The sequence below is a fragment of the Jaculus jaculus genome, chromosome 5 (genome assembly GCF_020740685.1).
Source record: "Jaculus jaculus isolate mJacJac1 chromosome 5, mJacJac1.mat.Y.cur, whole genome shotgun sequence".
In the NCBI taxonomy this organism is placed as follows: domain Eukaryota; kingdom Metazoa; phylum Chordata; class Mammalia; order Rodentia; family Dipodidae; genus Jaculus; species Jaculus jaculus.
In genome coordinates this window covers 71707622-71732005 of record NC_059106.1, presented here as the reverse complement: position 1 = coordinate 71732005, position 24384 = coordinate 71707622, and the positions used below count along the sequence as shown (strand labels likewise).

General features: G+C 46.6%; 1 protein-coding gene across 7 annotated transcripts; it reads left to right on the top strand.

Annotated features, from left to right (window-relative positions):
• The first annotated feature begins 73 nt into the window (after positions 1 to 73).
• Positions 74 to 24103, top strand: Zscan20 (zinc finger and SCAN domain containing 20). Of its 7 annotated transcripts, XM_045151229.1 has the most exons (9): positions 1371 to 1426; positions 4884 to 4938; positions 6340 to 6861; positions 17883 to 18069; positions 18758 to 18834; positions 19063 to 19147; positions 19859 to 20545; positions 21714 to 22142; positions 22700 to 24103. In XM_045151229.1, the coding sequence occupies exons 3-9, from the start codon at positions 6388 to 6390 to the stop codon at positions 23935 to 23937; spliced, it is 3177 nt and encodes a 1058-aa protein (XP_045007164.1). In that variant the 5' UTR covers positions 1371 to 1426; positions 4884 to 4938; positions 6340 to 6387; the 3' UTR covers positions 23938 to 24103. The 7 variants fall into 7 exon arrangements, with proteins under 7 accessions (XP_045007163.1, XP_045007166.1, XP_045007167.1 ...); XM_045151228.1 differs by lacking the exons at positions 1371 to 1426; positions 4884 to 4938 and adding an exon at positions 74 to 114; XM_045151231.1 differs by lacking the exons at positions 1371 to 1426; positions 4884 to 4938 and adding an exon at positions 80 to 118 and having other exon boundaries at positions 21717 to 22142.
• The last annotated feature ends 281 nt before the right edge of the window (positions 24104 to 24384 follow it).

Genomic DNA, 24384 nt, shown 5'->3' with positions numbered 1-24384 from the left:
GAGTTGTGGTCCCGAGTCTCCAGCGTCCGGGTGGCGGGGGCTTGGACTCCGCGTCCCAGCATCCCCCGCGCGAGCTCGGGAGCACTTCCGCCCCGTGGTGCAGGGGGTGTCTCGGTGGGTGAGTCCGGGTGGCGGGGCGGGGGCAGCCGAGACTCAGGCGCTGGGCTGGAGGCTGAGGAAGGTGGTGTTACGACGGGGTGGGGGGTGGTGCAGGGGGGTGTGCGGAGAAGATGAAAGGGAACAGCAGAGGGGTATGGATGGTGAAGGGCGGTCAGGGCATGCAGAGTTCGGAGATGGAAAGCGTCCCGGAGGGGTGGGGATGATCAGAGAGTTAGACTATGGCTTGCAGAAGGGTCTGTAGGTGAGAGACCAGGGATGGGTGCTGGAGGTGGGCGAGTCACTGTCCTTAGGGTCTGAGGGCACAGAAGGATGGAGAGAAGGTTCTAGGGCTCTGGCGAGAAAGGAAGATGAAAAGAGGGCCTGGGCTGAAAGCCCGACCTTAAGAATAGTGTTTCATTTTCTACCTTTCCACCTGGACCCAACGGATCTAAGTTCGTATCCTCCCTGGTGATCGTTAACTCTAGACCCCTTGGGTGGGACTGCCTATTGTGTTCTGCCCAGTTTTCCTTATTTCTGATGGACATGAGTGGCATCACTACTCACCCTCCCACCCACCGACCTTCTTGCTTTACCCACAGATTCCTCCCAGAGTTCCCCCACATCCACATCCTCAGGTCTTTCTGTTTCCTTGGCATGTCTTGAATCAGCCCTCTTCTTGCAGAACGGTCCACCCCGTTCACTTCCCCAACACAAACACAGTGTAGTCAGTGTCATATATGTAACCCACAAGTCAGGTTATTACATTTTATCCATCATTGGCGTGCATTACGTACTGAATGAAATCTATGCATCTTAGCCTGGGATTCTAGACCCTTTGTTAAAAACTCTCTTTGCAGCCTAATCTTCGTGCACCCTACAGTTCGAGGCTGTCAAGGCATTTTCCATTTCCTGGCTGTTCCGCTATTATACATCCTGTTTTTAAAATATCGTAGTTATTTATTTACAAGGGGAGAGAAAGAGAGAGAGAGAGAAAGAATATGAATGAATATGAATGGGCATGCCAGGGCCTCTAGCCACTGCAAATGAACTCTAGATACATGTGTCTGGCTTTACGTGGGTTCTGGGGAGTCAGTCCTGGGTTATTAGGTTTTACAGGCAAGTACCTGAACCGTGGAGCCATCTCTTCAGCCCCTGTCCTGTTCTTTCTGCTTCTCCCATTCCCTGTTCTCTGTCAAGAGAACCACACTTCTAGGAACCAATTCAACTGTTTACACATGGTCACCTCTAACTCTCCAGCTCCCAGATAATTAATATAATTAGCTGTGACTTGCCCCTTTCACTAGACTGGGCATCATCAGGACAGAAAGTGAGTTATCTTCATTTCCCCCTCATCCAGCCCAGTAAACGCCTGGTAGAGAGCATGCAAATCAGTAAAGGCTTGGTGTGAATAGACCACCAGGGCGAGCTTGGTTAGACTAGCTTGACAAGGGCGTGAGCGCTGTCTGTCAGGACCACCTACTAGACGTTGAGGCTGATTCAGTGTCAGTGGTGGCCAGTACCTGGAATGGTGTGTTGTTCCTTCCCCTTTTCAAGTCTCTGGCAGGCATGGTTAACTGGTTTCAGCATAATTCATGAGTGGTTCCTCAAACGCTGCTCTGGGTAGCCACTTCCAGTAGATTGAAGTTGGGGTTCTAAATGAAACCTAATTACTCTCTCTAGTTGAAGTCCTTAAATGTGAGGTCAGCCTTCTTTAAGCCATAGCCAAGGCCATTGCCAAGTGGTCCTGACAGTCTTTGGAAGCTCCCTTCTTTTTTTGTTTGTTTGTTTGTTTGGAGCCATTACCAGTCTTGGCTTTTTTCTTTCCCTGTTTTTTTTTTTTAATTATTTATTTGAGATATGGGGGCGGGGAGAGGGGAGGAAGGCCAATGCAATGGGCGTGCCAGGGCCTCCAGCTACTGCAATTGAACTCCAGATGCATGTTGCTGCCTTGTGCATCTGGCTTTTGTGGGTCCTGGGGAATCAAACGTGGGTCCTTAAGCTTCACAGGCAAGCACCTTAACCACTAAGCCATCTTTCCAGCCCTCTTTCCCTGTTCTAATGGCCCATTCCTATTCAGTGCCCCAGGAGCCAAGATACTGCTCTGCTTCTCTGTGTTTAATGACTGTGCCCACGACTCCCTCTTTTGTTTGGGGGAATCTTTGACTTTTCTAAGTCTTGGTGGGTGTTAGAAGAGGACTCTGTGATCATTTAGCCAAACAGTGACAAAGTCGTAGCTCATGCTGATTGAAGCCTGCCATCGTACCATATTTAATATCCATGTTGTGGAAACAGTTGTGAGTTGGTTTCCAACATTTAACCCTCCAGAGTTCTAGCTTCTCTTGGAAAAGCTGGGAGATCTAGGAACATACTGGGCCTGTGTCCCCAGGACCTTGTAGTTTGTTATAGTCCACCCATCTCAGTTCTGTACTCCTTTGCACCGATGCTGATGTCCCTGCCCTTCCTTGTCCTATTCTCATTATACTAATTAGAGATCTTAGAGCAACTGCTGAGTAGGGTTTAGCTGTAGGCTGCAGCCGGGACAGGCCACTGCATGGGCCACCGGACCCACCCACAGCCACAGTGGGTAAGTGGAAGGAGTAGAGTCACATGGTCTGACTCTTCCTTAATGTCTGTCCTTCCATACCATTTTCTCAAGACCTTCAGTGACTAGCAGGCACGAGGGTATGCTATGTGATTAAGACAAGTGGAGGGAGAACACGGAGTTGGGTCTGGGTCGTGACTCTGCCACCTGCTAGCTGTGATTTTTTGCAGAATCTCAAAGTTTCCCTCTGCAGTTGAGGATAGAGTGTGGTCATGTCTTCTCAGCTAATTGCATTGTGACCTCAGCACAAAAGGTGAAAATGATGTACAGCCAAAAATCACAGCTTGGAAATTCTTTGGCTAGGAGCTTGGCTTTCCCATAAGCTCATCTACAACAGCTGCATTCTCTGGTGTGAATATTAGGTGGAAGAATTGGCGTCTGGTGGGGACTATCGTGCAGAAAAGATACTCCATTCTCACTCCGTGGCCAGGAAGACTACAGGGGACTGAGTCTAACTGGAGGATAAGCACAGTCTTGGGGATCATAGCCACATGCCCACCTTGGAGGAACAGACACGAGTGGAACTGGTGCTCAATTTAAATCACGCTCTCTCTCAGGTCTTTGTATGTTGTAGATGTTACAGGTCAGTGGCGTGCTTTTTAGCACTAATGACCTTCCACTTGCTTGCCTGGATGGCTCAGTATGACTATGAACCGGAGCCCTTAGCTCTGCACCCAGCACTCCATAGATGGCTACTCTTGCAGGCCTGGATATTTTTGCTAGTCTCGGGACTAAGGAATGACCTTGTTCAGCTGCTGGTTGACTGTGTGGCCCTCTCTCTATATACAGTCGGCTGCAGCCCATATGTTAATGGTTGATTATGGTCCCTGGGGTCTTCTGACTTCTGTTTAAAACTAACCTTTGCGACTTTTAGAACTTTCCCTGCAAAAGATGTCAAAGATGCTGGGACTGCTGGGCTACAGTGTCCTGCTTATGTGAGAGCACAGACGTCTGGCTTGCTGACTTTGTGTCTGCCGCTGGACTGTAGTTTTCACGAAGGCAGCAGGGGCTGCCTGCCTGGGCCGTCATTGGCTCTCTAGCTCCCAGTATCGTACACAATGAGTACTCTGGATAACTGGCAGCTTAACCTTTGTGTGAGACAGTGACAGAAATGTGTGTGCACTAGTGTATCTGAAAGGCTGTGGTTTAAAAAACATGAAAGGTAGTCCTTCAATGTAAATTATGGACCTTCTGTAACCCAATAGGCTTTGAATTTTTACAATTTTTTGTGTAGAATGCATGTGTGTGTTTGTATGTTCATATGTATACATGCATGGGTGCAGAGCTAAGGGCTCCGGTTCATAGTCACACTGAGCCCTCCAGGCAATGTACATATACAGGGTCAACCTTGGGAGTGCTATCCACCTGTCATTGGCCTGAAGCTCATCAGTTAGGCTCGACTGTCTGGCCAGTGGGCTCCCAGGATCCTCTTGTCTTCACCTCCTCGGAGCTGAGATTCCTGGCATGTATCACCATGCTGGTCCTGGGGATGCAGCCTAATGGAGCTGCCAGATGTAGGAACAGGTGACTTTTAAAAGTATAGAATATGTGTCTCAGAGGTTTACCAGCCTTGTTAGAAACAAAACAGGGAGGCAGTTTTTGGAGAGCATGCCAAGGGTGAGCCAGAAAGTTCTTCTGAGAGCTTGTAGCAGAAGGATGAGCAGGACGTCGCTTGGCAGCCAGGTGTCGTACTCCCAGCCTCTTTCTAAATAGATGGAGGTCTTTAGGGCAAGCTTTTAGTCTTTGTCACTTCTACCTTATTTTCTTGTAGTCTAATCAAATGACCTAAAATACGACATGCCATCTACCCTCCACTGAGGTTCTGGTGTGTAATTCCAAGCTGGATGCAGCTCACAGCCCCCTTTGATTGGGTATGTTTTACATAATCCAAACTTGTCACCAAAAGCTCATTTTGTTTTTTTCCAGAGAACCTAGCACAGTTGTCATTAGGGAGGCTATAATCTCTTTGGACATACATGTGCATAAGTTCCTCTCAGACAATGTAGAAAATGGGGTCATGGAACTGGAGAGATGGAAATCAAGGGGAGAAAGGATCTGCTCTGGCAGGAGCAGGGAATCAGTTATTCTTTTGTCTAGGGTGTAGAGAAAGGACGCATTGTAACTCCTGCTTCATGACACTGTCATCATGAGATAATGACTTATGACTTCACTCTTTGTTGAGTGTTTCCTCAGTGTGCCGAGCACTGCAGCAGACCCCCCTGGAAGCTTGTGATCTGGTGGGTAAAATAATTCCGATCAAGGATGATCGAGGTTGTAAGAGAAAACAGTTTGGGGCTGAGAACAAATCCTGTTTCAGGGGAACAGAAAGACCTTAGGGTTAAAATGTGCCGTTGGAGCCCTCACTAGATGGAGAAGGACAAGAGGCTGTTCACAAAGGAGACGTTGCTCTGGCAAGGGCTCCGAGAGCAGCCTGATAGAGGAGCTGCAAGTTGGGGGGGCTGGAGCCGTCTGAGGCAGGAGCATGGGAAAGATGAGGTTGGAGACTTGGCAAGGTTTGTATTTTCCTCAGGGAAGAGGAGACTGCTCCAGGATGTTCAGCAGTGATCACATTTTGACCTGGACTGGCTGTTCTGTGGAGGTTGGGTGAGGGACATGGAAGGAGGGTTGTGAGGTGCAGGACACGTGTTGGGCATGAGATGATTCTGTGGGCAGACATGGTGGCACTGGGAGTGCAAATGCCAGGTGGACACAGCTGGGTGATGAATTGGATGTGGGATGTCTGGGAGGAGGAGGGTGGCATGTAGTGCACAGGAGGGCAAAAGATGGGTGGGCTTGCAGGAGAAAATGATGAATTCAGGATTCTTTTCTTATTAAGTAGAAACTGATTGGGCACATCATGTGTTGGTACCGTCATTTCCCTCCTCCCTGCCTCCATTCCACTGGGCCCTCCTTAGTGGGCTTGCTGGTGTTCCCTCTGGGGTTGTGGGTTATGATATGTGAGAGCAGCGTCAGTCATGGTGGGATGTGGCTTGGCTTTCTGAGACATAGTTTTGAAGTTGTAGCTCCAGCTGGTCTTGAACTTGTGATCTTCCTGTTCAGCCTCCTGAGTGCTGGGATTGTATGCATGCACCCTCTGTGCATTCAGTTTTGACCTATTAAGTTTGAGGTGCCTAAGGGGGAGTCGAGTGGGAATGTTGGAGTCTTGAGGTCTGCAGTCCTGGGCTGCTGTTTTGAGAGTCTTCAGTGTAGAGATGGTGAAGGTCAGATGTGTGGGACGATCAGGGAGGAGTATGGAGCAACACGGGGATTTTGCAAGGAGGTATCCTTAGGGGAGCAGGAGGACTTAAAGTCAGAAGGAATGCGTTATGGAGGGGAGGCCTTCGGAATGCATACTGAGAGAAAGTTAGCCTTCAGACATGTATAGAAGGGAGGAAGGTCACACAAGGGCAAGAGCATGGAGGCCTAGGGCTTTAGGGTGTGTGTGTGTGTATTTATCCTTGTGCTGCCCTTCCAAGGTGGGCTGGCTTTGACCCCAGATCATAGTCTTACTTTCTGCCTTTGGAAAAGGAGCACCTCTTTGGGTCCCCATGCCTTGCAGAGGTATGGGCGAAGTGAGGACAGTGGCTCTCCTGGAGTTCTCTTGCTCACTGGGTCCTCTTTTCTTTCTGTCTCCACAGCCTTGTAGCCACCTCTTTTGAAGGTGCCCCTTGAAGGACCAGTCATTGATGCAGAAGCCATTGGATGAGGACACCCCAGCTGAAGAGAGGCACCAGAGCCAGATGATGGCTGTGGCCCTGGAATCCGAAGTTCAGGCCTCACTCCCACCAGAGCCCGAAGACTTCCTGATTGTGAAACTGGAGAAGGACTCATTGGGATCAGAATCCCAACCCCAGGGGAAGGACTGCAACCCTGTCCCTGGCCCTGAGGTGTCCCGCCGGCGCTTCAGGCAGTTCCAGTACAGGGATGCAGGGGGACCCCATGAGGCTTTCAGCCAGCTTTGGGCTCTGTGCTGTGGCTGGCTGAGGCCTGAGATCCGCCTCAAAGAGCAGATCCTGGAGCTCCTGGTGCTGGAGCAGTTCCTGACCATCTTACCCCGGGAGGTGCGCTCCTGGGTGCAGGCGCACCATCCTGAGAGCGGGGAAGAGGCTGTGGCCCTGGTGGAGGATTGGCACCGAGAGGCTCAAGCTGCTGGACTGCAGGTGAGGCTAAGTCTGTTCTCTAAGAAGCTAGTTGGCCTTTAAGGTAGCAGGACTGGGATTAAGCTAATAATTGCTCCTGATCATAACAATAATAATTATCAAGCAACTGACATTTACTGAAAAATTTAATGAGATAGCTCCTGTTACCCTAATTTTACCAATAAGGAAACAGCAGCAAAGAAAAGATAGATAATTTGCTCAAGGTCACTAGCTACTGGATTGTAGAGCAAGGATTTGAACTTGGGTAGTCTAACCATAGAGTTTGCGTGCCTAATAAATCACTATTGCAGTATAATCCATCTGTATTACATTTTATATTCAACACAATTTTTATACATATTTGATTTCTTTGGATGTTTGTAGCCATATGAAAGTAGATTGGAAATAGTATTATTGTACCTATTTTATAGATTAGGGCTACAAAACTCAGAGGGTTCATCATGGTCGAGTGAACCAGAGCACGAACCCTCCCTGATCCTTAGGTCCCAAGGTCACTGCTCTTTTCTTTTATGACAGATGTCTCATTTACAAACCACAGGGATAAAAACGACCTCTGAGTGCGAGGCTGAAATGAAGTAGGCATTCCCCGACGCTTGTGATCATTCGCGGTGTGTCAGCCATTGTTCCGGGCTCTCCTATGCACCCCGCCCTTAACCACTGCAGCTGCCCAACAAGCCGTGTGCTCTCACCGTCGCCGTTTTTCAACTGGGTTAACAGGTGGCCAGCCACTGTTCACTGTGTACAGTGAAATGGTAGAGCTGAGAAGGGGGAAGTGGTCTTATGGATTTAATAATTATAAGCAATTCATAAGCAACTCTGAAGGACTATGATATAATGAATAATTTTGCCATAAGCCAGAGTTTGAATCAGGCTTGATGCTGGTCTGTGAAGCAGGTCCGGTAGCTTCAGGCAGGACCGGCCTTCCAGAACTTCCATCTCAATATAACCCTGCTTATGAGAATCAGAAATCCTTGTGACATCATACTTCGTCGCATTTGTTGAAGGAAGTGAGATACTTGCAAATGCGCGTTGCAAATGCAGTGGTTTTCTGCCCATTTAAACAGTGAAGCTCTACACAGATGTGAGATTGGGGCAAGGTAAAGATACAGAAAGAATACTGTTTGGAGCTAGAGAACTGGGTGTGAGAGAATATGCCTTTTTAAATATACCTCAGGCCCTTATTATTATTATTATTACTTGGTATTTGTGTGGTATGTATATATGTATATTTAAAAATATTTATGTGTGTGTGTGTGTGTATGTGCCTGTGTATGGGTGTGCCAGGATCTCTTGTTGCTGCAAATGAATGCCCATCTGGTGTTATGTGGGTGGCTGGGGAATTGGATCTGGGCTGGCAGGCTTTGCAAACAAGGGCCTTCAATTGTTGAGCCATCTCCTCAATCCCTGTGTTTGTATTTTTATATGCAGTAGATGCACATGTGTGTGTGTAGATGTTTGTGCCTATGCACACATGTAAGAGGCCAGAGGATGCTGGGTGTCTTCCTCTGTTGTTCCTCTGCTTTATTTCTCTGAGGCAGTCCCTCACTGAAACTGGCACTTACTGTTTTTGATTAGGCTGGCTGAGTAGGGAGCCCTAGTGACCCTCCTGTGTCTGCCCTCCGCAGCCCCTCCTCAGCACTTGAGTCACAGGCACATGTGGTCATACCTGGATTTTTTTTTTAAATTTTATTTATTTATTTGAGAGTGACAGACACAGAGAGAAAGACAGATAGAGGGGGAGAGAGAGAGAATGGGCGTGCCAGGGCTTCTATCCTCTGCAAACGAACTCCAGACGCGTGTGCCCCCTTGTGCATCTGGCTAATGTGGGACCTGGGGAACTGAGCCTCGAACCGGGGTCCTTAGGCTTCACAGGCAAGCGCTTAACTGCTAAGCCATCTCTCCAGCCCAAGGATTTTTTTTTTTTAAGAGAGCTAGAGAGAGTGTGCAAGAGAGAGAGAGAGAATTGATGTGCCAGGGCCTCAATTACTGAAATCCAACTCCAGATGCTTGCGCCACCTAGCGAGCATATGGGACTTGCACTTGCCTCACCCTTGTGCGTCTAGCAAAGGTGGCATCTGGAGAGTAGAACATGGTCCCAAGGTTAGGGCCTTAACCACTACGCCCTCTGTCCAGCCCCATACCTGGATTTTTGTGTGGGTGTTGGGAATCAAACTCAGATCTTCATGCTTGAACAGCAAGTGTTCTTTCATGCTGAGCCATTTCCCCACCCTCCCATATTATTTCTTTTCAAGGAAACCCAAGTAGTTGTCTTAAGTGGCACAGAAGAAGCAAGTGGAAGTCTTAGTTAGTACCTCAGAGATGGAGGGTAAAGAACTTGAGACCCAGAGATAAGAACTGACTTAAATTGAGGACTTTTTGATTCTTCATCTGTCAAATAAGGTTGGGACTAGACCAGAGGTTCTCATACTATGCCCCTGTGAGCTGACCAAAGGTTGAACTACTTCCACACCTGAGGAAAAACTTAAGGCAATGGAATCTTCTCTGTGCATTTCCCCCCCTGTGGCTTTCCTTTTTCAACTTCTCTATCTGTTCCTGAGTGCTCACAGATGGGTACAGAACAAAGGAGTTCTTTTCAAGTCTGTTGTCACTTATGACCTCATGCTGCAAGGTATGTAACTTTGTTCTTCTCTTTGTAGATAATATTTTTCTAAGTCTTGATAAAGGAATGACATTTATTATGTCTCTCAAGGTGAACCACCATCTGAAAACTGTTTTGGGCCTTCTTTTAGGGATAAACGGCCCCTAATATATTTTCCTCAAAGCATCTTTCAGCTTTTATATCTAATTTATTTATCATCACCATCTTGTAGAATTCCACTCTTCTTCAGGTGTACAAGTATTTTAAATAACAATTACCAGGAGCTCGAGAGAGCACACTTTCTGCACAAGCACGAGGACCTGAAACCACTGGGGTTCAAATCCCCAGAGCCCACATAAACAGCTGCGAGTGGACCTGTAATCCCAGTCCCACAAAGCAGCAGATCGACCAGGAAATAGTTCAGGCTTACAAAAAGCAGCACGCTCCGGTATCTGTAAGAGACTCCAGCTCCAACGAGAGTGGGAGGAGGAATGATGGAGGAGGACCTGACATGCCCACCGCCGGTGAGCACCTCCTACAAGTGAGAGCCTGGGGCACCTTAGGCATAAACATGCACACATCACACACGCACACTTCCCACATCGTATGCACACAAGCAAAAACCCAGACTGTAGTTTTTGGAGTAGTTTCAGGTTTGTGGCAGAATTGAGCGGAAGGTACCGAGTCTCTCATGTGCTCCCCTGGTCCCTCTTCATCCTCCACCGCCGTCAACATCCCCCACCAGCAGTGCATTTATTTCTATCCATGAACCTGTACTGCTACCTCGTCATCACCCAGTGCTTAGCTGACATAGGATTCACTGTGGGTGTTGTGTGTTCTGTGGGTTTTGACACATATGTAATGACATGTAGCCATCATTGTGGTGTCATACATGTATAGTGTTTAGTGCAGTTTCCCTGTCCTAAAAATCCTGTGTTCTACCTACCATATCCTCCTCTTCCCTAACCCTGGGTCTTTCTACCATCTCTTGAGGCTTACTTTTTTCCAAATGCCACTTGGTGGAGCCTCACGGTTTGTAACCTTTTTAGATTATCTTCTTTTATTTAGTTATGCACACTTACAGCTCCGTTTGGTTTGTTAGTTCATTTCTTTCTTGCATTGAAGAATAATCTGTTGTCTGGACATACCACAGTTCATCCAGTCATTTACTGAAGGACATGTTGGTTGCATCTAAGCTTTGGCAGCTATGTGTAAAGATACTCTAGGGGCTGGAGAGATGTCATAGTGGTTAAAGCACTTGCCTACAAAGCCAAAGGAACCAGGTTCGATTCCCAGGGACCCACATAAGCCAAATGCACAAGGTGGTGCATGCGTCTGGAGTTTGTTTGCAGTGGCTGGAGCCCTGGTGTGCCCATTCTCTTTCTGCCTCTTTCTCTCTCTCCAATAAAGTATTACAAAGACACTCTAAATGTCTACATGTGAATTTTTTATTTATTTGAGAGAGAAAGGGAGAGAAAAGCAGAGAAAGAGAGAGAGGGAATGAAAGAGAATGAGTGTGCCAAGGCCTCCAGCCCCTCCAATCAAACTGGAGGCACCACCTTGTGTATCTGGCTTATGTGGGTCCTTTGGCTTTTCAGGCAAGTGCCTTAACTGCTAAGCCATCTCTCCAGCCCTTTACTTGTAAATTTTTGTGTGAACATAAATTTCCAGTCCATTTGCATAAACACTAAGAATCACATTGCTGGATCTTATGGTAGAAATATGTCTAGTTTACAAGACATAGCCAAACTATCTTTCAAAGTGGCTTGTACTGTTTTGTGTTTTCAACTAGCAGTGAACGAGAGCTCCCATTGCTGGGTAGCTATCTGGGCTTTTTCTGTTGTGTTTTGGATGTCAGGCATTCTGACTATTGTGAAGCACTTTCTGATTTTTAAATTGCAGTTTCTTTCTAAAAATTTATTTATTTATTTGTGTGTGTGTGTGTGTATGGGACCACCACTGTAAATGAATGCCCGTCAGGCTTTACATGGGTGCTGGGGGATTTAAAGGCAAGCACCTTTAGCCACTGAGGCATCTTCCCATCTGCTAATGTGCAGTTTCTTTGTGATACTGAACACCTTTTCCCTTGCTGACTTGACCTCCGTAAATCTGCTGTGGTGAGGTTTGGGTCTTTTGCCCATTTGTTAATTGGGTTGTTTTTTTCTTGTTGAGTTTTAAGAATTGTTCATCTGTTCTAGACTTTATGAGAGGCATCTTTTGCAAATATTTTCTTTTTTCTGGCATACCATATCTTCCTCTTGATATTCTTTCATAGAGCACAAGTTTGTTTTTTTTTTTCTTTAAGGTAGAGTCTCACTGTGGCCCAGGCTGACCTGGAATTCAGTCTCAGGGCTGCCTCACACTCACGGCCATCCTCCTACCTCTGCCTCCTGAGTGCTGGGATTCAAGGCGTGTGCTACCATGCCTGGCTTAGAGCGTAAATTTTAAATTGTGATGAAATGTAGCCTAGCAGTTATCTCTTTCATGGATCATATCTTTGGAGTATCTGACACGTCATCATACTTAATGCTGTTATTATAACTTATTTTTAAATTTTTTATTAATATTTTATTTTTATTTATTTGCAAGAGAGAGAGAAAAAATGAATATGGGCATGCCAGGGCCTTCGGCCATTAAAAATGAACTCCAGATGCAAGGCCACCTTGTGCATTTGGCTTACATGGGTCTTGGAGAATCAAACCTTGGTCCTTGGGCTTTGCAGGCAAGTGCCTTAACCACTAAGCCATCTCTCCAGCCTTATTATTAGTTATTAATACTACTCGTGTCTGTGCATATGTGTGTGTAGAGAAGAGCGGCCATTTCAGGTTTGGTTTCTCAGGTGCTGTCTGTCTTTTTTTGAGACGGGTTTTCACTGGCCTGGAACTCGCCAAGTAGACTGTCTGGCCAGTGAGCCCCAGCGGTCCACCTGCCGCTGTCTCTGCAGCCCAGGAGGACAGGCACACGTACCATGCCCGGCGTATTTGATGTGGGCTCTGGGGAATGAACTCAGGTCCTCATGCTTGTAAGGCAAGTACCTCACCAACTGAGTTATATCCCCACCCCTCTCATTATTTCTAAGGAGCTTTATAGTTTTTAATTTTATACTAGCTCTCTAATTCACTTCGAGTTAATTTTTGTGAAGAATGCAAACTACATCTAGATCATTTCTGCTTGTGTGTGTGGATGTCCACTGCTAACACCATTTGTTAAAATATAACCCTTGCTTCCGTATGTTACCTTTGTTCCTTTGTCAGAGTTCAGTGGAAACAAATAAACAAGCTGCATGTGATGGTGCACACTTTTAATCCCAGCATTTGGGATGGGGAGGTAGGAGGATTGTCGTGAGTTCGAAGCCACCCTGAAAATACATAGTGAATTCCAAGTCAGCCTGGGCTACAGTGTGACCCTACCTTAAACAAGCAAAGTTCAGTTGACTGTATTTATTTGGGTCTCTTTCTGGGCACTCATCCACCTTTCTCATTCTTTTTATTCTTTTGTTGTTGTTGTTTATTTTTTATTTATTTATTTGAGAGTGACAGACAGAGAGAAAGAGGCAGAGAGAGAGAGAGAGAGAGAGAGAGAGAGAGAGAGAGAGAGAAAGAGAGAGAGAGAGAGAGAGAGAGAGAATGGGCGCTCCAGGGCCTCCAGCCACTGTAAATGAACTCCAGATGCATGTGCCCCCTTGTGTATTTGGCTAATGTGGGTTGGGGAATAAAACCATGTACTGGGGTCCTTTGGCTTCACAGGAAAGCGCTTACCGGCTAAGCCATCTCTCCAGCCCTCTCAGTTTTTTAAATTGATCTGAATGGTTTTTCCAATATGACATTGTCAACCACAGTGGCTATAAAGTATTTAAGGCAGGTGGCATCAGTCCCTGGGCTTGGTTCTTCTCCTTCAGTGGTGTGTTGGCTATTCTGGGTCTTTTGATTTCCATATACACTTTAGAAACAGTTTGTCAGTATTCCCAAAATAACATGCTGGGATTTTGATTGGGACAGCAATGAATCTGTAGCTCAAATTGGGAAGTGCTACCTTGATAATACTGAGTTTTCCTACTCACAAACTTGGAAGATATCTCCACTTATTTAGTTCTTCTTTATATCTTTAATCAGTTTAATACATTTTCCCCCTATAGATTGTGTGTGTGTGTGTGTGTGTGTGTGTGTGTGTGTGTGTAGTTAAAGGTATACTCAAGCCTTTCTTCTTTTGTCCATGCTTACTGTACTTCTCTATAGATTAATGTGTCATTTGGAGATTCTTCTTTTTAACCTGCTCATTTTTGTTTCTTTTTCATATCCTATTTCATTACTTGGGACTCTAGTATCATGTCAAAAAAAGAATAGTGAGAGGGTACATCCGTGACTTGTTCCTGACTTAGTGGAAAAGCTTTGAATTTCTCACCATTAAAGAAGAAGTTAGCAAGAGTTACTTTTAATTTTTATTTATTTGACAGAAAGAGAGAAAGAGGGAGAGAGAAAGAGAATTGACAATCTAGGGCCTCAACCATTGCCGTCAAACTCCAGATGCTTGCGCCACTTAGTGGGCATGTGCAACCTTGCACTTGCCTCACTTTTGTGCATCTGGCTTAGATAGGATCTGGAGAGTCAAACATGGTCCTAGGCTTTGTAGGCAAGTGCCTTCACTGTCTAAGCCATCTCTCCAGCCCTATAATTTTTTTTGTTTTGTTTTGTACATACCCTTGTCAAGTTTATTTATTTTTTTTATTTAAGAGAGAGAGAGAAAGACAGAGAGAGAGAGAGAGAGAGAGAGAGAGAGAGAGAGAGAGAGAGAGAGAATGGGTGTTCCAGGGCCTTCAGCAGATGCAAACTAACTCCAGACACGTGCGCCCCCTTGTGTGTATATGTGATATTGTGCGCTTGTGTCACTGTGCTTACATGGGACCTGGAGGTTCAAACTGAGTTCTTAGGCTTCACAGGCAAGTGCTTTAGCAGCTAAGCCATCTCTCCATCCCTATTTGTTTATTTTTGAGAGAGTCATAAAGATGGAGGGAGGAGAGAGCAAGCATACCAGGGCCTCTAGCCACTGCAAATGAACTTCAGATGTATGTGCCTTCATGTGCATCTGCCTTATGTGGGTACTGGGGAATTGAACCTGGGTTCTTAGGCTTCACAGGCAAATGCCTTAATAACCCCTAAGCCACCTCTATAGCCCTTGCTGAAAATTTTACCATAAATGTTTTTTGTATCTGTTGATATGAATATGTGATTTTTCTTCTTATTAATGTGATAGATTACAATAATTGTTTTTTAGACATTGGAGCAGACTTGCATGCATGGAGTAAATCCCACTTGCCTGTGCATAAAAAGTTCATGGGGCTAGGAAGATGACTCAGCTTGTAAAACCTGCTGGCCCAGATTCATTTTCCCAGCCACCCATGTTAGCCAGATACAAAAAGTAGTGCAAGCATCTGGTGTTTGTTTGCAGTGGCAAGAAGCCCTGGCACACCTACACCCACACATGTATGCCCACATACAAATAAATGAATGAATGAACAAAATAAGAGAAGGAATGAATAAATACTTTTATACATTGTTGGGTTTGCTTTGCTAACATTTTGTTGAGGATTTTTATTTTCTACATCTGTATTGACCTCCAGTTTCCTTTCCTATAATGCCTGCGTCTGCTTTGGTGGTGGGTGAATGCTGGCCTCGCAGAACAAGGAGGGGAATGGTTCCTCTGTTCTTGTCTTCTGGAAGAGACTATAGGGAAGTGGTGTGATCTCTTCCTTGAATGTCTGGTCGAACTCACTGGTGAAGCCATGCTACTTTTTGTTTTGTATGATTATTAATTATTGATTTAACTTTTAAAATAAAAGACATAGGCCTATTGAGATGGTCTGTTTCTTGTGAGTTTTAGCAGATTGTGATTTTGATGGAATTAGTACTTTTCATTTAGGTTATAAAATATGTGGGCAGAACTGAGCATGGTGTGGCTCATGCCTGTAATTCCAGTGCTTGGAAAGCTGAGGCAGGAGAACGGCCACAAAATGCTTGAGGCCAACTTGGGTTATAGAGTGAGACCCTGACTCAAAAAAAGGGCAAAACAAGATGAGTTTTTTGTGGGTAGAGAGTTGTTCATAATCTTCCTTCACTATCATGTTAATGTCCATGGGGTTGTCATGTCTAAGTCTTTTCATAATACTGTGTAGTTCAACTTTTGTCAGTCATTTTCTGCCTCCTAGTTCTGTCTGTTACTACAAACCTTGCTAAAGTCTCTGACTGTAGTTGTGAGTTAATCTTTGCTTCCTACAGGTCTGTCAGTTTATTGTTTAAAAACTTCTTGTTGCCCTCTTAACATAGTAGGCAGTGCGTCAGTCTCATGAAAACTTATTAACAGCCATTCATATACACGACGTAATCTTCTCCCTCGACCCCCCTCCTTGTCTCTATCCCCTATTCTCCCTCCACTTTCCAGCTAGTCCCTCTTCTGTTTCGATGTTGTCATTTCCCCCCCTCCTGTTACGCAGGTCTTGTGTAGGCAGCGTCAGCCACTGTGAGGTCTCGAACCCCACCACAGTCCCGCTGTGTCTGAAAAACATAATTGCTAAGTACTCCTCCCTTTCTTCTCGCTCTTACATTCTTTCCACCATCTCTTCTGCAATGGTCCCTGAGCCTTGGAGGGTGTGATAGAGATGTCTTATTTAGTACTGAACACTCCATTGTCACTTCTTTCTAAAATATATTATTTTACTTATTATTACAGAGAGACAGACAGACAGGAGAATGGGCATGCCAAGGCCTCCAGCCAGTGCAAAAACTCCAGACACATGCACCACCTTGTGCATCTAGTTTATGTGGGTTCTGGAGAATTAAACCTGGGACCTTAGGCTTCACAAGCAAGTGCCTTAACCACCAAGCCATCTCTCTAGCCCCACTCTCACTTCTCAGCACTATGATGAGCTTCGAGTCTCCTTTATGTAAGTTTGGCTATGCTGTGGTTAAATAGCTTCTTATGCAGACAGACCTTGTTCACTGAGCACCTGGCAGATTTCGATATGGTTCTTTGCCCCTGACCTCCACAGAAGCAGGAAGGGATTCACGGTGATGCTTACTGTGAGGAAAACTCTTGGAAGTCAAACTGTAAATGTGCGTGTCCTTCTCCCTCATGCCTGGACGGACTCCCAGAGCTTTCTCAGAGCTGTCCTCACTGTGCCTTCGGCTATTTGTCAACTACGGTTTAGTTTTTCCTACCCTGGCACTGGTTCCAGCAGAGGTCCCTGCTCCTGGTGACTTGTGCCTGTCGTTTCTTCCCTTTGAGGAAAGCTGTATGTGCGGTGACTCGCCTTTCTGTTGATTGAAAAAGTTGCTGATTTTTCCATTTGTTCAGCTTATACCTTACTGAGACGGAGTGGCAGCTTCTAAGCGCCTCACTTGCTGCGCTAACATCACAGAATTGCTGCTACTGACTTCTTTGCTTCCTCATTATCTCTTGAATCTGCTTTGTGCCCATATCGACAATTACCATTCATGGTATCGGAGTCTTTGCTTAGGGATGGTGATGATTGGAGATGCTGGGTCATGACTGCTACTGAATGTGGTCACATCTAGTACAGTACAAGTATTTAAGAGGCATACAGCCTGTTTTCATGCTGATACATTATTATTATTGTTGTTGTTTCTGAGGTAGGGTCTCACTCTAGCCCAGGCTGGCCTGGAACTCACAAGGTTTCATCTACCTCAGCCTCTTTTTTTTTTTTTTTTTCAAGGTAGGGTCTCACTGTAGCCCAGGCTGACCTGGAATTCACTCTGTAGTCTCAGGGTGACCTCAAACTCACAGCGATCCTCCTACCTCAGCCTCCTGAGGCATGTGTCACCATGCCCAGCTACCTCAGCTTCTTGAGTGCTGGGATAAAAGGTGTGAGCCACCACACTTGGCTTAAATTATTTTACTTTAAAAAATATTTTATGTTATTTATTTATTAGACACACACACACACACACACACAGAGGTAGAGAGAATGGGTGTGTCAGGGCCTCTAGCCACTGCAAATGAACCCAGGACATATGCACCACCTTGTGCATCTGGCTTTATGTGGGTCCTGGGGAATCGAACCTGGGTCCTTAGTCTTTACAGGGAAGCACCTTAACAACTAAGCCATCTCTCCAGCACTTACATTATTTTTTAATGGCCCAAGATCTTACATAGTTTATCTCTAGGAATCACAGCTGTTTTGGACAGTGACCACCTTGTTGAAACACTTGTATAGTGTCCAGTGTTAAATGCTGATCTGTTTACTAAAAGTCAGTTCCATAGCTTTCCTTGTCATAGCTGAAACCTGTCTTGGATATGAAAAGAACTCATCAACTTCTGGGCTACAGTCATACTCAAAATAATGTTCCCTGCCCTACTAAAGTAGGCCTTGCTGAATTGATGACTGGAAATTTCCACTGTGTGTGTATAGGAACTGGAATTGTGTGCAGAAGCCAACAGGTCCTTAAAAGCAGTGCAGGAATCTCAGCGCTTCCAGCTGCAGCTGGCGGGTCACTGGCCTGAGGGACAGTCCCAGAAAGAGTGGATGAAGAATAAGTGCCCTGACCTTCGCAAGCATCTGAGCACCAAGATGGCACCATGGCCCCTGAAAGAGAGTGGTGAGTTACCAAGAATATGGACACCCGTGGGAATGAAGCCTTTATGGAAGAAGGCTGTGGGGTGGGGGGAAGGCTACTCAGGTTAAAGGCGAGGGGCAGTCTGATGGACAGCCACACTGAGAGGTCAGGTGGGAAAGCACCATAAGAGCGGAGCCGCGGTGGCGCAGTGCCCCCACACACGGGCTGGGAGTAGGATGGTAGTGATCCTGGAGAGCGGAGCCGTATCTGACATGACACGTCACTCAAGGCAGCATAAGAGCTTCGTGCTCTAGAAGGGACGTAAAAGGGGCAATCTGGGCCAGCCATGGGGACAGCCGTAGTTTGGTCCTGGCATGACTTTGGGAGAGTTAGATCTCGGGAGGAGGTGCTTTCAGGAGCTGGAGTTTGGGTTTCAGAGGTTCTTCCTCCTCTCTTCCCTCCCTCCCTCCTTCCCTTCCTTCTTTTCTAAATGAGTGATCTCTTTATTTATTTGAGGCGGGGGTGGGGGAAGCAAAGGGACAGATAGAAGGAGAATGGGCACGCCAGGGCCTCCAGGCCCTGCAAACAAATTCCAAACACACGTGCTACCTTGTGCATCTGGCTTATGTGGGTCCTGGGGATTAGAGCCAGGGTCCTTTGGGTTGGCAGGCAAGTGTCTTAACTGCTAAGCCACTTTTCCAGCCCTCAGAATCTTTTTTCTTTCCTTTAGCTGTCCTCACTCACCGAGTTCCTGTTGTCCCAAAGATGGAGAACATTGCAGACTGGGAGGTGACCGCTGAGACTCAAGTAAGCTGTTGTTTTTTTTCTTTTTCCTGTCATCACTCCTATTGTGGCCTCCCCGCAGCATAGGTGCACAGAGCACAGGTGTCAGCCTGTTCTTGGGACTACTGCTGTGGTCCGTGAACTATGAATGCGGCTCTATGGTCTCCTGATCTGTCCTGGGGCCCGATAGGGTTTCCATGTGCTCTTCAAGGGTAAGTGATATATAAGATCCTTTTCTTGTGTGTGTTGCAGGAAGCCTCGAGTCCTGGTAGACATGCTGAGAAGGAGTTTTACAAGGACCCCCCAAGAAATGACTGTGGGAGCAGCTTGTGCCTGGGTATGTAAAATGTGCCCTTCTCCAGGGCGCTGGGTGGCCTGTTGCTGGTATCCTCAGTTCCCAAAGAAGGGTTTACTATTCCCTTAAGAGTCGTAGCTCTGCAGGCTCTGCAAGTTTAGAGGGAGGAAGACCTTCTCCTTGCAGCCAATTAAAGGCATTCTGTTTCGTTGGGGACTGTTGGGACAGTAGTCCTCCCAATATAGCTAGCAGTTTGAGAAGAATCAGGACGACCAGAGGAGGAAGTGCTCCAGTCAGTGCATACTAGCTTGGCAGTGTCCTCAGGACTGTGGGTTTTCCCTCTCTCTTCCATCCTTAGGATTTCCTTCATATTAAAGCTGGTTTTAACTTATAGTCCATGAGATGCTAGTGGCAATGGAGGTCACAAGGTTCCAGGCAGGCAGATTCAGGCAGACACACACACACACATACATAGGCGCACACAAAATCTTTCCTCCAACACTAGAATTCAGTCACATTGGTTGATTTAGGTCATGCGTCTCTCTATGGATCAATTTTAGTAACTAATATGACTAAAAGGGCCAACAGGCACTTACAGTTTCTGGCAATGTGCTCCTGAAGTAAAAACGAGGTGAGTTTGGGGATCTCTCGTCACCGTTCTCAGGGAGAGGATATAAGTATCAGGGTCACAGCTTGCACAAACACTGTCCCACAGCTCATTTCTACTCTGCCACCTCTCTTCCTTCTGTTTAGGCATTTCAGTTTCAAAGCCAGCTGTCACCTCGCAGCAGGAGCAAGGACCAGCATTTTTGGATCTGAGCCTTATAAATTTTGGGAAAGGGAACATTGCAGATTTTAGCCTGGACTGTGAGCAAACGAAATCAACACAAGCATTGGCCTGGAAGGACGCCAGGGCCTGGGAAGATCAATGCCAATTGGATGTGGAGGACATGAAGGTGTCAGGGGTTCACTGGGGCTATGAAGAGACCAAAACATTCCTAGCCATTTTAAGTGAGTCTCCTTTTTCTGAAAAGCTCCGGACTTGTCACCAGAACCGCCAGGTTTACCGGGCTATTGCGGAGAGGCTGAGGGCACGGGGCTTCCTGCGAACACTGGAGCAGTGTCGCTACAGGGTCAAAAACCTCCTACGGAACTACCGGAAAGCCAAGAGCAGCCGCCCCCCAGGGACCTGCCCCTTCTACGAGGAGCTGGAGGCTCTGGTGAGCGCTCGGACAGCCATGCGAGCCACCAGTGGCCCAGGAGAGGCCATGGCTTTCCCCAGGCTGGCTGACAGTGATGCTGAGATGGATGAGCAAGAAGAAGGGTGCTGGGAGCCTGAGGAAGCAGCGGAAGATGGTGACAGTTCTGGCCTGGCCACTGATGAGCCTATTCAGGGGCCCAGGATTGCAGGAAGCCCACCTCTGCTCCAGAGCCGTGTTGGTAAGAACATGGGGTTTACGTGGATGTGGTTTCCAATCCTCCTGCAGCCAGGCTGCCACTCCCTGAGCTCAGAGCACAGCCAGTCCAAATTCCTTGGATAATCCTCAGATTCCCTGTCTTAGTTATGGAAGCAAATACTTTCAAAGCCTGACAGGACCTTAAGGACAGAGTGAGGATCTCCAGGCATGCTACTGGCAATATGAGGGCGATCAGAGGTAGCGCATGAGTGGACTTTTAATTTCCATAGGTTTGTGGAGCACGCCGGCCTGGGACTCCACAGGTTAGCCAATTTAGATAAAAAAAAAAAAGACAGTGAATAAAATACCACATATGGAGGAAGGTGAGGTAGTATAGACTGAAGAGTCCTTGTGTGGCAAATGCCTTCACTGTCAAGGTGGAGGCACTGGAGTCCAGGCAATGAAGCAGCAGAACCTGGGACTCCTGCCGGACATTTTCATGTGGTTTCTGTCTGCGTGCTGCCTCCCTGGGCTACATCACCTCCTTGTAGAGGAACTGAGACCTGCCTCCTCTCCCTTCTCTCACAGGAGAGGACAGGGCATCTTCAGTTGGATTCTGTTGCTTGGTGATTTGAAACCCATTTATGTCTCAATGTTTGGTGATTTTCAGATTGCAAGTTTTGTTTTTATTTTTCAAGGTAGGGTGTCAGTCTAGCCCAGGCTGACCTGGAATTCACTATGTAGTCTCTGGCCAGCCTCAAACTCACAGCAATCCTTCTACCTCTGTCTCCCCAGTGCAGAGATTAAAGGCATGTGCCACCATGCCTGGCTAGATTCCATGTTTTATTAAAGGGAAAATGCATAAGAGAGATAGATGTCCTATATTATGTATTATATATTTTTACATATGATATTATATATTGGATAGATATAGGGAGAGCCTTATGGATTCCAGTAACAGTTATCTGGGGCCAAGGACACGGGTCACTGATATAATTGATAAAATATGGTCACCTAAGTATCCCCCTTCAACAGGACTATCTCTTTGAAGGGGTTGGATGGGACACTCTGGCTGACTTGCCTAGTACATCTCTGAGAAGAAAATTTGTATTTCTGGGTACCTGACCAGTTTCTGAGGGGTCTGTGTTCGGGACCCCAGTCCTTAGTGACCTAGTTAAATCTCACACCTCTGAACTTTCCACTTCTGACAGCAGGTGTTCACTGGAGCTTTGAGGAGACCAAGGCCTTCCTGGCAATTCTCAGTGAGTCCCCATTTTCTGAAAAGCTTCGTACCTGTCACCAGAACAGCCAGGTATACCGGGCCATCGCAGAGCGGCTGTGTGCACTGGGTTTCTTGCGGACACTGGAACAGTGTCGCTACCGGTTTAAAAACCTCCTTCGAAGCTATAGGAAAGCCAAGAGCAGCCACCCACCAGGAACCTGCCCCTTTTATGAGGAGCTGGACTCACTGATGAGGGCTCGGACCATAGTCAGGGCCATGGAGACTGTCAGGGAGGCCACAGGTTTTCCTGGATCTGGGCAGAGCACTACTGAGGTTGATGACCAGGAGGCCTGGGGTGAGAGGACAGATGAAGATGCCAGGAAACATCCAGCCCCGTCTCCCCAAACTCCAGAGACAGGTCAGTGTGCAGTCACTGGATGTTCATGGAATCTGTAGCCATGTAAGAAGAGGGGGGCTAGATGCATTTTCTTTGGCTCTGAGATAAAAGTGAGAATGAGATTGAGACTGAGTGGGAAAAGGATTTGTGTTTTGTGCTAATCATCTCTTGTTTAGTTCTGTATTTTCTAGCTTTTACTGGGTTGTATCTGGGTAACTATGTGGCTGATGTGGTCTTGTATGACAGGGTCTACTTAAGAAGATGGGAAGACATAAGAGTTGTTTATAATTGAATACAGACGTTAGGAGAATTGGCCTGGGAGACTGACTGGCCCAACTACTTGAGCTGACCTCATGGTTCCCCTGGTGGGGTTCTATGTCCCAGACTGCATTCTGTAGCTTTGCAGGTTTAGAAACTCATATATGCACCAAAATCTGCTAGTTTTAATGTTAGTCACATTAACAGAGAGGTTAGGTAAAAATCTGTGTTAGCCAAATTCACAAAATGCATGCGACAGATACCTAAATTAAGTGCTAACTAATGAACGAACAAAATGATGTTTCTGGCTATTCTTTCAGGTTTTGAGTTGAAGCCTGAGGATGAGGATCACAGTTCAGAACGAGGCATTTTGAAGAATGTGCCTGGAGCCTTATCAAAATCTACTACAAGAGGTGTTTGCCAGCCTCATGACTTGGAGGAAAGCAGTGAAAATGAAAATGAAGAGGAGTGGAGAAATACTCCACAGAAACCATGGGAAGAATGTTCCTCTGAGGAGGACTTAGAAAAACTCATTGACCATCAAGGTTTGTATCTTCCAGAGAAGGCCTACCAATGTGACGCATATGTGAAAAGCTTCAGTCGGAGTTCCCACTTCATTGCCCACCAGCGAACCCACAATGGGGAGAAGCCCTACACATGCCTTGACTGTGGGAAAAGCTTTAGTGACCGCTCCAACCTCACTACCCACCAGAGAATCCACACTGGAGACAAGCCCTACAAATGTCTTGAATGTGGGAAAAGCTTTAGTGACCAGTCTAACCTCATCACGCACCAGAGAATCCACCCAGGAGAAAAGCCCTATCACTGTGGGGTGTGTTGGAAAAGCTTCAACCAGAGCTCGAACCTACTGAAACATCAGAAGATCCACTTTGGAGGAAATCCTGACAGGTATAGTGATCCTGGGGAGAGTGTTGGCCAAAGCCCACCTTTCAGTGCTCCTTGGAGGCATTCTGTAGAGGAGACATCTGAACAGCCTCACAGCTTGTGCTCTCTAGAACCCCAAAGCACTGACTCGGGGGAGAAACTGTACCAGTGCTCTGAATGTGGACGGTGCTTCTCCAAGAGCTCTGCCCTCATTAGTCACCAAAGGATTCATACAGGCGAGAAACCCTATGAGTGTGCTGAGTGTGGGAAAAGCTTCAGTAAGAGCTCCACCCTGGCTAACCACCAGCGAACCCACACTGGAGAGAAGCCATATATGTGTGTGGACTGTGGGAAAAGCTTCAGTGAGCGTTCCAAGCTCATCACGCACCAGAGAGTACACACAGGAGAGAAGCCCTACAAATGTCTCGAGTGTGGAAAATTTTTCCGTGACCGTTCTAACCTCATCACTCACCAGAGGATTCATACTGGAGAAAAGCCGTATAAGTGCAGAGAGTGTGGGAAACGCTTTAACCAGAGCTCTAGTCTTATTATTCACCAGAGAATTCACACTGGGGAGAAGCCCTACAAGTGCACAGAATGTGGCAAAGACTTCAACAATAGCTCCCATTTTAGTGCCCACCGGAGAACCCATGTGGGAGGAAAAGCATCATAGGAGATCGCGTCCCATGACAAAAGAGCAATACATGTTTCTAAAACATATACTAGAAAGGACACTTCTAATTTTTAAGCTTGGTGCCTACCTAGGAATGTTGTTTTGGTAATAATCCAGGTAATTTGGAGGTGAATTACAAATAGGATTAAGATTTGAGGGCACGTTTCCTAAGTGTAATTTGTTTTTGTTATATAAAAACTCACACACAATCATCAGGCTGTTCTTATGTTTGTTACTGTGTAAGAGCTTTGTCAGTGTCTGAGCCAGGCTGGGGCCGTAGGGGTTTGGGTGGAATCAGTGGCCCTAGGCAAGTGACCCAAGTGTCTCCTGTGCCTTTTCCCTGTTCACGTGTAGTGGCGCTCATCCCCGGCATCACATGCGTGTCATATTTTGGACACTTCCCCCTTGCTGCTGAGCCTTGAATTCTCACCATAAGCTCGAGTCTTC